Here is a 12,072-nt window from a genome sequence, read left to right on the forward strand (position 1 = left end):
TGCGTCGTGATTGAAAAATTCAAAATTGCATTACAAAATTATATTTTTATTAAAATGAGATATTACTGCAATGAATTATATCTATTTGCTAAATTTATTATATTTAATACATATGCAGGTGTGTGAAACAAAAAATAGAGCAAAAAAGAGCAGAACAATTTGGGACAATTATAAATTTCGATTAGCTTAATCAACGCGATTAATTAATAAGAATCGTTTTAAGCAAAATTTTTAATAACAAAGTTCGTCATCTCTAATTTTGTTTCCTAATTACATTAATTAAATATACAGAATGTACTTGATAAGATTATCATTGATTACGTTGTTCGAAATCTTTTAGCATCTTTTTGTAATAAGAATTTAACTGTAAATAAAATAAAATAAATTGATAAACAATCTGGCTTTTTTGAAGTTCATACTTAAGTCCCGAAACACAATAGATGTAGGAAGCCTTAAGCCGGTTCTACATTAGTTGCAAGCCGATCGCAAGCTTGTTGCGACAACCAATCTGAAGCTTGCATTTTGAATGCAATGCTTCGGATTGGCTGTCGCAACAAGCTTGCGATCGGCTTGCAACTAATGTAGAACCGGCTTTAAGCTGTAAGAAATTGACCAATCATAATCCATTATTCTCTTCAGATTCAACTACGAATGGTCAATTTCTTACGACTTTAAGGCTTAAGGGCTGTCTACAATACGTCGTATGTCAGATCGTAAGCCGTAAATCGTAAGAATTGACCAATCACAGTTGAGTCTAACAAAAATAATCGATTACGATTGGTCAATTCTTAGTTAGTATGATATGAGTAGTGACTAACGGCTTATTGTAGAAAGCCCCTTATTAAGCCCGTATCAGACTAAAGATTGAGATTGAGATTGAATTGGGATTTAACCAATTAGAAGAAAGAAAACCAATCTCAAATTTAGTGAACTTTGTTTTAATTGGTCAAATTCCATTACAATCTCAATCTCAATTTTTAGTTTGATACGGGCTTTACAACGGATTATGTTTATCCGATTTCCAAGAGTGCCAAATTCAGTCGCGTAGATCTTCGACAGTGTCCAAAGAGATGGCGTTTTCATCGCGTCGCTGGCGAGCGAGCCATGAGTCATCGATATTTGGCGAGCCTAGCAAATTCCTAGTTCATGCCTTTGACAGCTAACCATCAATTGGCTCCGTGTTCAAAACACGGTCGCGGTCCTCGCGCATTAAAAAAAAATCGCGTTCGATGTTCCATTAAATTGCCAAGTGATCGGTCACGTGATCACGTCTGCGAGGAGCACCGCGGCCGTTCAGACAGACTCGCGGGTGGATCGGGTGGATTGACCCGGACGATCGGCATCGCGCTCGATCTCGCTTCCACGGCCGCGATTTCCGTCGGTTTCGCGCAATTTCGTTCCTCTGATCCCGGATCGTCTTGTTCGTAGTGCCACGCAAACTCGCACGACTCTCCCGTGCCGAGACACGCTGATTATGATATCCCTCCAGTCACACAATCAGGTTTGCCCTCGTGACGTGCCGCAATTTCATCATGCCTTCTGACAGCATGTTTCGCATATCTCTCGCGCATATATATATGATTTGCCGTCCTTGCACAAGTGCAAGTGCATTGTAGCTTTTGTTAGAAATATGTATATAAACGTGCATATTTATGTGCTCGATCTATTTTTGTCCGCGCAATACGAAATTGCTCCGAAATTACACATGTATACGAGACAGATATGCGCTGCGAATTGCGACACACTGTCAGATTTGTTATTTCTACATTTATTACATTTGACATGTCTAATCGTTACAAAACAACATGCAATCGACGCAATAAAAACTCTTAAGATCGATGATTTATTTAAAAATTTCGCTTGTTTACAAGCCTTTCGATTCCAGCCGATTGTGTACGTATCGGCGATCGTAATAGAATGAATCACATTTCTTTTAATTTCTTTCTCTTACTGATTTTAAGATGAATCGTGTAAATGTCCGGATAACGACTGAATTAAAACTCTCCGAATTTTAGGTCTTGTATCATCTGACGCAGCTGGCGTTGACCGCGACTCCTAGGACGACTTCGTATTCGGCTAAGAAGCAGAATGAGTCCTTACAAAAGAACGCGGAGGAGGCAACAATTTGTCCTGATAGCCTTGAAGAGGTATTTCGTGGTGGTACTCGATAATTGACCATGTTACAATTGGACACAGCGCAAACACAGCGCTTGAAACTGGAAAGCCTTTAGGCACTGGTCGCTGCGAGTGGCTGTGTCCCATTGTAATGTGGTCGATCGGATACTCCCAGATATTTCTACAGCTACTTCTACATCTTTTTTTTTTAATATAGCCAAATTGTATATTAAATAATTAATGAGATGTGATTACAAAGATATATAAGAAATATGTAAAGATTAGTTAAAAGTTTTACAATTTTGTATGCGCACTTGCCTTATCTATATACAACGAAAGTTTTGTTTGTCCAAGCGTAAGGTTTCAATTCGTTTCAGGCAGCGAGAAATTGCACCGAGTTACCGGAGATAAATTTGAACACATTGAATGTGTTGCGAATGAAGGACAATAAGGTATGCTTAATGCTGGATAACGTAGCTGTCAGGGTATTTAAAAGACCCTTGGCGGAGAACAAGTGGCGAGTGTCTTACTTATCCGGCCTAAGTTTCGCCGAGAACAAACGGGACTTCCCGTGTTCCTCGTTCACGGAGCCCGTTATTCTACCCGTCATCCATCTAGCGTCGAAACAACAGCACAGACTGTTGCACACGTGGTACGGCAAAAAGCTGCAGAATCACATGTCGATTCGTACATTCAAGTCGCAGCGTAACATGAAAATGGAACTGGACAGTCCACCGTTCATGAGCAGGCTAAAGAAGTGGCTCGGCCTGTCTTCTAATATACAAGTGGTACCACCATATTTTATTCAAATCTATTCAATGATCTAATAATGCCTAATAATGGCACATTGTTTGTGCGACAAATAAAACATTTTTTTATTTTATTATTGCAGGTGTCCGAGCTAAAGAGTCCGGACTATGAGAAACTGAAACATATCTTCAACAATACTGAGGCAACAGCGGACGAGCAGAAGAGAATAAAAATTGCTTTCGTAGAGGGATACGAGTCGGGATTGCAACGTCAGACTCGTGGCCGAACAATGTGGCCGAAAATCATACAGAATATGATAACCGTCTCCGCTATTATTTTTTTCATTTGGTTTTACTGTACGTGTATAAAAATCAACGCTATTTTTATTGCATGGAAAGTTTCTACTGCCTTTTCACTAAATTATTTATATTGTGCAGTCAGCTATCCAGGAGGAGGAATATTCAAACTTCCCATGAGCCATAGAATTGAAATTGATCCTGAGGACATTCATGTCACTTTTAACGATGTTAAAGGGGTAAGCAATGAATACTTTTTATAAAATATCTAATTACTGTAATGAATTAATTTTACGTATGAACTGACAATTTACACTGATCTATTTATTCTAAACGTTTGTAAATTTACAGGTGGATGAAGCGAAACAGGAGCTTCTGAATGTAGTGGAATTCTTAAAAAATCCTGATAAATTTTCCGCCCTCGGAGGAAAGCTGCCGAAGGGAGTGTTGCTAGTCGGCCCACCGGGAACGGGAAAGACATTGTTAGCGCGTGCAGTCGCTGGAGAGGCCGGCGTACCGTTCTTCCACGTGGCAGGCCCGGAATTCGATGAGATCCTCGTTGGCCAGGGTGCTCGACGTGTCAGAGATTTGTTCCGTGAGTAAAATCCAACAACGGGCAATAGGACGGATTCTACAAAAAAAAAAGTAGCAATAAAGTAAATTGCCAAAATTGTGAAAAGTACGTCAATGTGATGACTTTTTTTGCAGGAGCGGCGAAGGAAAAGGCACCGTGCGTAGTGTTCATCGACGAGATCGATTCCGTGGGTGCGAAGAGGACGAACTCGGTTCTTCATCCGTACGCAAATCAGACAATTAATCAATTGCTTTCTGAAATGGACGGGTGAGTTTACGAATTGATTGAGATTAAACGTCGTTGTGTGTGCAATATAATATTTCGAGTTTGTTATTATTATTTTTTAAGCTTCCGTCAGAATGAAGGTGTCATAGTTCTTGGTGCCACGAACAGACGCAAGGATCTCGACAAAGCGCTAATGCGACCTGGCCGTTTCGATGTTGAGGTCTACGTTGACAAGCCTGATTATATCGGCCGTAAGGAAATACTAGACCTCTACTTGTCCAGAATATTGACACATGAAGTCGATACGGTTTACTTCGCACGCTGTACTACGGGATTCACTGGAGCTGATCTCGAAAACATGGTGAAAAAAAGTTTTATTATATAGCTTCAGTTATATCGTTTTACCTATTATTTAGAAATTTCTTTCATTATTTTGCGGTGAATTTATTTTCTTAACGTAACATAGAAAGTTTAAAGATTTTCAAAGTAGATTTCTAAAACTTAATTTTCTTTATTTATTTAATTTTGAAAGACAAATGTATGTAATAAATTGAGTTTCCTATTATAATGTCGCAGGTAAACCAAGCCGCGTTGCGCGCAGCGATTGATGAAGCTGACTGCGTCACTATGAAGCATTTGGAGTATGCTAGAGATAAAATATTAATGGGTCCAGAGGGCAAGCTAAAGTTACGCGATCAAGAAGACACTCGTATTACAGCGTTCCACGAAGCAGGGCATGCTCTAGTAGCATTTTACACGAAAGATGCTACGCCGATTCATAAGGTCACTATTGTGCCACGAGGACCGACAAACGGACATGTATGTAGCTAACTTATCGTTTAGTTAATTTCGTTTTGATAATTGCTATAAAAGATCCCAATGAATTAATCATTTTTTGTAATTATTTTGTCTCTTAGAAATCTTTTCAAAAATGTAATTTATATTTATGTGCAATAATTTATGACTATTAAAATTATTTCTAATTGTAATAGTCGTAATGACGTTTAGATCTTTTTAAGTTGTTTGCTCGATTTTGTATTTTTTTCAATCTACAGATTATATATATATTTTTTTCTTAGACTTCCTTTATGCAAGAAAAAGATGTCTATCATATCACGAAGTCACAACTGTTAGCTAATATGGATTCCATGATGGGTGGCAGAGCTGCAGAAGAATTAATATTTGGCCCGGAAAAAGTGACGACAGGAGCTTCTGCCGACTTAGAAGTATGATTATTAATTAATAACGCACTAATTTTACTTCATAACGCAATCTTAGTTTGAATGTTATCACTTATGATTTGTTAAGTCTTGGGTTTTCAAAATGTATCATATTAAAGAAAAAAATTGTACATTTTATATTTAAAAGATTTGATTTATTAATTTTTTCATGCTATTGTATTATACAATTTGATAAGAATCATTTTATTTATTTAGCCAAGAAAATTTTAGGGATAAAAATTAAGATAAATGTATAGAGATATTTTCTTTTCTCCTTGCAGCAAGCGACGAAAATAGCGGAGGGGATGGTGAAGATTTACGGAATGTCGGAGAAGGTGGGATTCAGGTCAATAGTGGAAAATAAGGAGCTTTTCAGTAACGGCATCACGTACGCGCCAAGCACGAACGAGCTCATCGACAATGAAGTAAAGCGGCTTTTACAGGTAAATTTAACGTTCTCTTAAAAATATGAGCCGATGAGAAACAGATTTTTTTTTTCAATACAATTTTATCAATCATTTTATTAAAATAGAATTTTTTATTATAAAGAAATTATTAATTATAACTTTTCTTCTTTTTCTAACTAAAGTGTCTTTATATTTATATTTTTACAGGAATCATATGAACGTGCGAAAACAATTTTGAAAACGCACATGAAAGAACACAAACAACTAGCAGAAGCCTTATTACAGTATGAGACATTAGATGCTGATGACGTGGCTGCCATAGCAAATGGTAAATAGATTGTATATAGAAAATTTGTTATTATATCTAAAATATAGTAATTTCTCATATATAAAAATATATTGACAATATAAGTATGAATATATCTATAGAATATTATATAAATTATACAATTTTATCACAGCTATATAAAGTGATAAATTTTCGAGAAAATTTTAAACAAATTTTGGAGTACTAAAACATTAATCATTTATGTCAAAAAGTCATATAATGTTGTATTTGATATTGTTTTAGAAACGGGATTCAGAAAACGGGAATCATCTGCAAAGCCAAAAAGATCGACAAAATGATTTAATTTAATTGTAATTATTTAAAATCATTTATCGAAAAGGTAAGAATGTTATAATTATATAAAATTTCCGTGAATACTTGACGAATAATGGTCCTTTATTCAGACTTGTACAAAGCCAAATTTTCAAAAGATTTAAAATATATTCCAAATGTGAATCGTGTTTTTTGAAATATTTAATAGAGATACAAATTGTTATTCAATTATTTAAATAATCTAAAAAAAATAGATGCTGTTGCTACCGTACAATATCTCGCTTAGAAGTAAATATTTTTGAAACATTTGTTGAAACTTAATTGCTACATACGAGTATTATTAAATGCAGATTATAAATATATCCTCTCTTTCATTTGTCTTCTTCGTTGTTTACAATTTTTAGCAAATTATACAAAAAATAAAATATTTAACGATTCCTTGTACATTTAACAAATAAGATGTAAAAATATATTATCATTGTATACTAATAGTTACGTATTTTTGTTTTAAATCAATATTCATTTTATAATAGCATTTATTTTTCAACATCTATTTTTGTTATTTTTGATTAAATGCAAACTTTGGTGTAGATGCCATGAATAAAGGCTAATGATTTGCTTGAAAATTTAAATAGATTTTGCATTCATTGCGATTTTAAAACGAATAACAGGAGCGGCCATTAAAAAAATTTAATCCAAACAAATCACGTTTTCCCGGAGATTTTTTCATTTTTTTTTCTCTTACAGTTTCTTCCTGGTCTGCGTTCGTTTAAACAAAATTTAAACAATCCACATTTTTCTTCAAAAATGAAAATTGTCGAGATTGTCGACAAGAAATCAATTAGTCAACAATTTTGTCTTCCTTTTACGCTTGGGATCTACAATCGATGAATCGCAAAGTGCTCGGCGGGAGTATGAAAATGTATGTAAGTATCGGAATTATAATCGAAACTTTTATTTATGCCATTAAGTGGACATAGATATAAATTGTATTGAATTATGTATATATATACACATATTTATATACATATATCTCAAGACTTTCGTGCGTGTTATTTTATCCCTTATCACTCTTTAATATCTATAATTATCTTTTTTTTTTGCTATTCTGTTACAAAATGTGCAACGCAAGAGAAAAAGAGCTCCACAGGATTTATCAACTATTTTTTTAACACAAACAATTAAATCCGGAAATATATTTCGAAATTCTTTTTTGCTAGCTTCGACATTATATCGACAAATACGTACTTGAGATAGCGCTATTTTCGTGCAAATATTCTACAGCAGTCTGATGATTTTTAATGATGATTTCCGTAATACGTATATATCACATGTTGTTTATTTTACAAACGCGATGCAACGCGGGGTAATCATGCATCGGGGGAGTGCAACATGGAGTGTCAAACGACCGTTGCAATACCTCAATTAAGGTAACGTAATGGTTGCGATATGTTTGTGTGTTTGCTCACGATGTTTGGATTTACTCACAGCACGGTAACGCATATGTTGCTACATTTGCGCCATGCCACGACTCGTTGCGTTTTTCTATGCATCCTAACGCATGTCGATAACGTATGTTCTGCGAGCGGTCACGAATTAGTGCGACAAATAATTGCATTTAATCGAGTTTTTTTCGATCGTATTCATACAAATGGGAGTGACGCGATCAAGGAGAGAATAATTTGAATTCGATCAATATGCTACAAAAATAATCACGTGAGCATCAAAATTGCGCACACTGAATTCGATTAATTAATAGATGCTAAACATGAGCGGAGAGGAGGAGATTAGCTTTAAACGGGGTAGTTTTGAGAAGAATCGTCATTTTTCGAATAAAAGAGTTAATGTAATTTTTTCTTGAAAAAAAAAACAGCTTTACGTTGGTAATAATCGATTTAATAATTGTAAGCTATTTAATATCTTTTATAAAGCCTTCGTTCCAAGTTATTTTTAAACATATATAACGAAAATTTATAATTATTTATATTATAAACATAGATAACGAAAGCTTATTATCCTTCAGTTTTGTGAGAAAGCGCATCTACAATTTTCCACCCTCTACAGCGTCGCGAGACTTTTCTTATCAGCGAAGAGGCGGTTCCCTGTGCTTTTTTTTTTTATTTCTCGACGAAAAATTCGATCGGCAAAGTCATCTCTCCCTGGCCGTCATCATCATCGGCGACACGTCTCGATGATGTGACCGAACATCGTGTGTGGGGGGGAAGGGGGGGAGGAAAAGCGCGCGATTTACGCGCTTTACCGGAGCTTGGTGCCGGAGCTTTAGTATCGCAATTATATCGGACGTGGACCGGAGATTGAGTCGGGGCTCATAACTCTCGTCGGTCGTAACGTTCAGCTGCAGGCCGTTCGTTCGGCCGTGCCTGCATTTCATAGGCCGCCAGATGTTACGCGTCTACATATCAGCGGGCCCGCACACTTCACGTGTGCGCGGTACGTACGTATTCATTACTAAATTACAAGCAATGCGAGCGAGCGAGCGAGCGGACGGGGCGGGCGAACGGGCGAGCGAGCGAGCGAGCGAGCGAGCTCGTTCGCCACGACGCGACGCGGCCTGTGCGGAGCAGAGGGACCGGTTGCGTTTCAAACCGCGAATCGCCGATGGCACGTAAAACAACGGCGCGGCGGGCTGAGTCGACGGGCTCTGTTTGTTCGCCTGTGACGGAAACCCACGGCATTACAACCGTCGTGCTCTCTCTCTCTCTCTCTCTCTCTCTCTCTCTCTCTCTCTCTCTCTCTCTCTCTCTCTCTCTCTCTCTCTCTCTCTCTCTCTGTATTATGTAAGACCGCTTTCCTGCTTTTAACGCTTTCATTAAATAAATTAACGGAATAATGAGTGAGCGTCAAATTGAACCGAGCGCACGCACGACCACGTGTTCTCGAATGACTTATTAACAGTTCCGTGTAATTAAAATGATCCACGAGATCATTTTAGTCTGGAGACGACATTATTTATAATACTTTCTTGTTGATGAATGAAAAGGAAGCGATGAAGATTATGAAACGTACTTTTTTAAGTTGATATCAATTTTGATAGGTAAAATGATATTCCATCTTTAATAGAGAGCACGTTGCAAAACCGAGTAATAATCGATATGATCCGATGATGCATGGAGATGATATTTAGAATTGCAAATTAACGCATTAAGCTGACTGATGAAAAGCTGATCAAAAAAATTATCTATACTTATTCTATTTAAACGCATATCGTTACTTTTCAAGATTGATGACAAAGATTTGATATCTGAATTAATGTAGAGACTGCAATTGCATGAGCCAATTCGCAACGCGTATCTTTCCAATTATCTACGATATTTTATAAAATTTTTAATCGTTATAATACATGAGGCGTGGCTCGCAGAACATTGTATCGGGGGATGAATCTCGTCGTTGATTTTGCCACCACACCTTCCGAGATATATCATTAATCAGACTTTCGGCGCAAATTAGATTTTTAATATATTTTCCCCTAGATTTAAATCTCCGTCATATTATGATAATTTCCTCAATTTTATATTCGGTAAACAATAATCGACTCGCCTATAGGAATTACGGTGAGCAAGCGAACGATCAATTCATTACTTAACTCCGTTCCTGCTTATCGCACTTGGGATTACCTCCCCTTCGTTTCCCCTCGTCGTGGAAAATTACTCGCGCCTCCAAAACAATCTCTAAACAATCCAAATTAATTCGAGCGGACGCGCGCGATGATCGCGTTTTCTGCTCGTGGATAAATCGAGTGGTGAGGGGAGGAAAGAGGGGGGGAGGGTGGGCGAGCTGGAAGCGCACGGACTTGTAGCGAGCAGATACAAGTGCGGGGACGGGGAGGACGAGGGTGGTTTCTAGGGGGGTTACATTGTCTGGGGAAGGCGAACACTATTTGCCGGCAAAGTAGATTAGGTCGGTATTGATAGAGACGGAGCGGCGGAAAGAGAGAGGAAGTAATAGACCGATAAGGGTTGAAGGAGGTTGGACGGCGCGGGAGGCGAGGAAGGGAAGACGGAGGATGGATGAAGGTGGGCTCTCTGAGACGGCCAATATAGGATGGGATATAGCAATAGAGTTTCGCTTACGAGGTATAACCGCGTTAGACGGTGCCCTTTGTTGTATCAGTGCGCCGAGGCGCAATTGCCTTAAGTTCTGATCTCACGAGATGTCGAGATGCTGGCTGCTCCGGTCCGGCAGGACGGAGTCGGCCTGGTTTTTTCCCCCTCGAATTTTACGTACCTACACCCGGACAACACTGCACCGTCACAGCGACACTATCGTTCCGGCGGTGATTTCTGTGTCGACGGTCGCCGATTTATGGACCGCTATTCAGCATAATTCTTGATATATTTTAATGAATCATAAATATATCCTGTCTTATTTATCTTTTGCGTTTTTTAGAATTTTAGGATATATGTATATATCCTAAATGCTAATTTAAAACGATGTATATGCGTCTAAAAAAATATACATACGTAGTTTTCTACGAACTTTTTCTATCGTAGCGTTGTTTTTAGGCTTAAATTTTTAGGGATGCTTTGCGTACTATATAGATTAGTCTTATTGTTAGACTTTATTCATCGATCGGCCATCCGAACGCGCTCGCAATGTAACGCGTTTAAGAATCAAGAACGGTCTTCCTTAGGGATTGAAAAGAGAAATTCTTTAAGCGCACGCAACTGCATTTTCGAATACGCTCCTTTATTGAATCCAACATCGTCGCGAGATCCTCACCCGCAAATCGTTTTGTTGCACGCAATGCCGCAACCTGCGCATATAAAGTAACTCAATGTCCCTCTTTGCGATCGCACGAATACAGTCCCGAGCCTTCATACCTCCTCTCCCTGTACTATTTTTCTGTACTCCCTCTCTCTCTTTTTTTTATTTATCTTTTTTTTCGTCTATTTTTATTTTGCACGGAGTATACTTAGAATGGTACATGCCGTCACGTCCGGCGGGTTAATCAGAATTTTTACGGGCTTGCCCGAAACTCGACGCAATCAACATTAAGCTTTACTGCTAGCTACTGATGCGCGGGTATCGCGATCCATCAGTATACGTGGCCGCATTTTATTATGCAGCATCCGCCGCATCCGATTCAACCTACATCAAAACGCGCCCTCACCTTCTTCCTCGAGTCGATTGCTCCGATTGCTCGTCGATTAATAATATACATAAATAACTTGATATTTTAGATACTTTTGAAAAAGTTATCGAGCCGATTGTAATTATAATGCTTTTTGTTATTAAATTTAAACATCCGTTTCTTAAGATTTTTAAAAAATACTTACTAATAACAGTGCTAATTATTGTTCATTATCGCGTATTAAGAATGGCACTGTATATTTAAGGGACGATCACTGATCGCAAGTAACATTTTCCCACGAAATGTCAGGCTGAAAGGACAGGCCAGGTCGGGACAAAAGTAACAGTTATTTAACGCTGAACTTTATAGATGATCATTCCTATTAAAAGGAATGGCAATCGTGAATGACATTTTCAGAAGATCTGCATATAAATGAGGATACGAGTCTATTATTATAATCTTTACGAGATCCATGCGGTATGTGACCGTATTTTGAAGCTGCGGAATCGGATGTGCTTTATAATTCACCGTGCTTCCCGATTTAGAGGGAGAGTATAAATATGCCGGAATAAACTCTGATAATTTTATCCCCCAGCATCTCGCGTATAGACATCCTTGGCCCGTTGCACACTAATATTACATCCCCTTTTTGCAGGCTGCATGAAGTTACGCACTTTTTTCTCGGGAAATTCAAGCAAAAGAAGCGGCGGTTGGTGGTGCGCGCCGCCCTTCCGTCACGAAGGACTTCGCGGGGGGAGGAAGTGCAAAAGAGAGAGAGAGAGAGAGAGAGAG

The 12,072-nt window shown here is 38.0% G+C and overlaps 1 protein-coding gene and 1 long non-coding RNA gene across 2 annotated transcripts in view; one reads left to right on the top strand and one right to left on the bottom strand.

The window, feature by feature from the left end:
* The first annotated feature begins 1,114 nt into the window (after positions 1–1,114).
* On the top strand, positions 1,115–7,212 carry LOC105454200 (ATP-dependent zinc metalloprotease YME1 homolog). The gene is made up of 14 exons (XM_011696668.1): positions 1,115–1,501; positions 2,016–2,147; positions 2,493–2,903; positions 3,008–3,221; positions 3,303–3,400; positions 3,513–3,756; positions 3,870–4,002; positions 4,084–4,321; positions 4,537–4,779; positions 5,040–5,186; positions 5,462–5,623; positions 5,795–5,915; positions 6,159–6,255; positions 6,936–7,212. The coding sequence occupies exons 1-13, from the start codon at positions 1,475–1,477 to the stop codon at positions 6,212–6,214; spliced, it is 2,226 nt and encodes a 741-aa protein (XP_011694970.1). The 5' UTR covers positions 1,115–1,474; the 3' UTR covers positions 6,215–6,255; positions 6,936–7,212.
* LOC105454199 overlaps positions 3,713–12,072 on the bottom strand; it is a 43,185-nt gene continuing 34,825 nt past the window's right edge. The window contains exon 3 of the long non-coding RNA XR_974962.1: positions 3,713–3,792. This is a non-coding gene — a long non-coding RNA (uncharacterized LOC105454199). The remainder of the gene's footprint in view (positions 3,793–12,072) is intronic.

This window comes from Wasmannia auropunctata, unplaced genomic scaffold, assembly GCF_000956235.1.
Source record: "Wasmannia auropunctata unplaced genomic scaffold, wasmannia.A_1.0 LD335987.1, whole genome shotgun sequence".
In the NCBI taxonomy this organism is placed as follows: domain Eukaryota; kingdom Metazoa; phylum Arthropoda; class Insecta; order Hymenoptera; family Formicidae; genus Wasmannia; species Wasmannia auropunctata.

Bases quoted from the DNA above. Each gene is read 5' to 3' on its own strand.
- LOC105454200 (XM_011696668.1), top strand. From the start codon at position 1,475: ATGATATCCCTCCAGTCACACAATCAG. The intron at 2,904-3,007 runs GTACCACCATAT...TTATTATTGCAG, and splicing joins TGTCTTCTAATATACAAGTG to GTGTCCGAGCTAAAGAGTCC. The intron at 3,401-3,512 runs GTAAGCAATGAA...GTAAATTTACAG, and splicing joins CTTTTAACGATGTTAAAGGG to GTGGATGAAGCGAAACAGGA.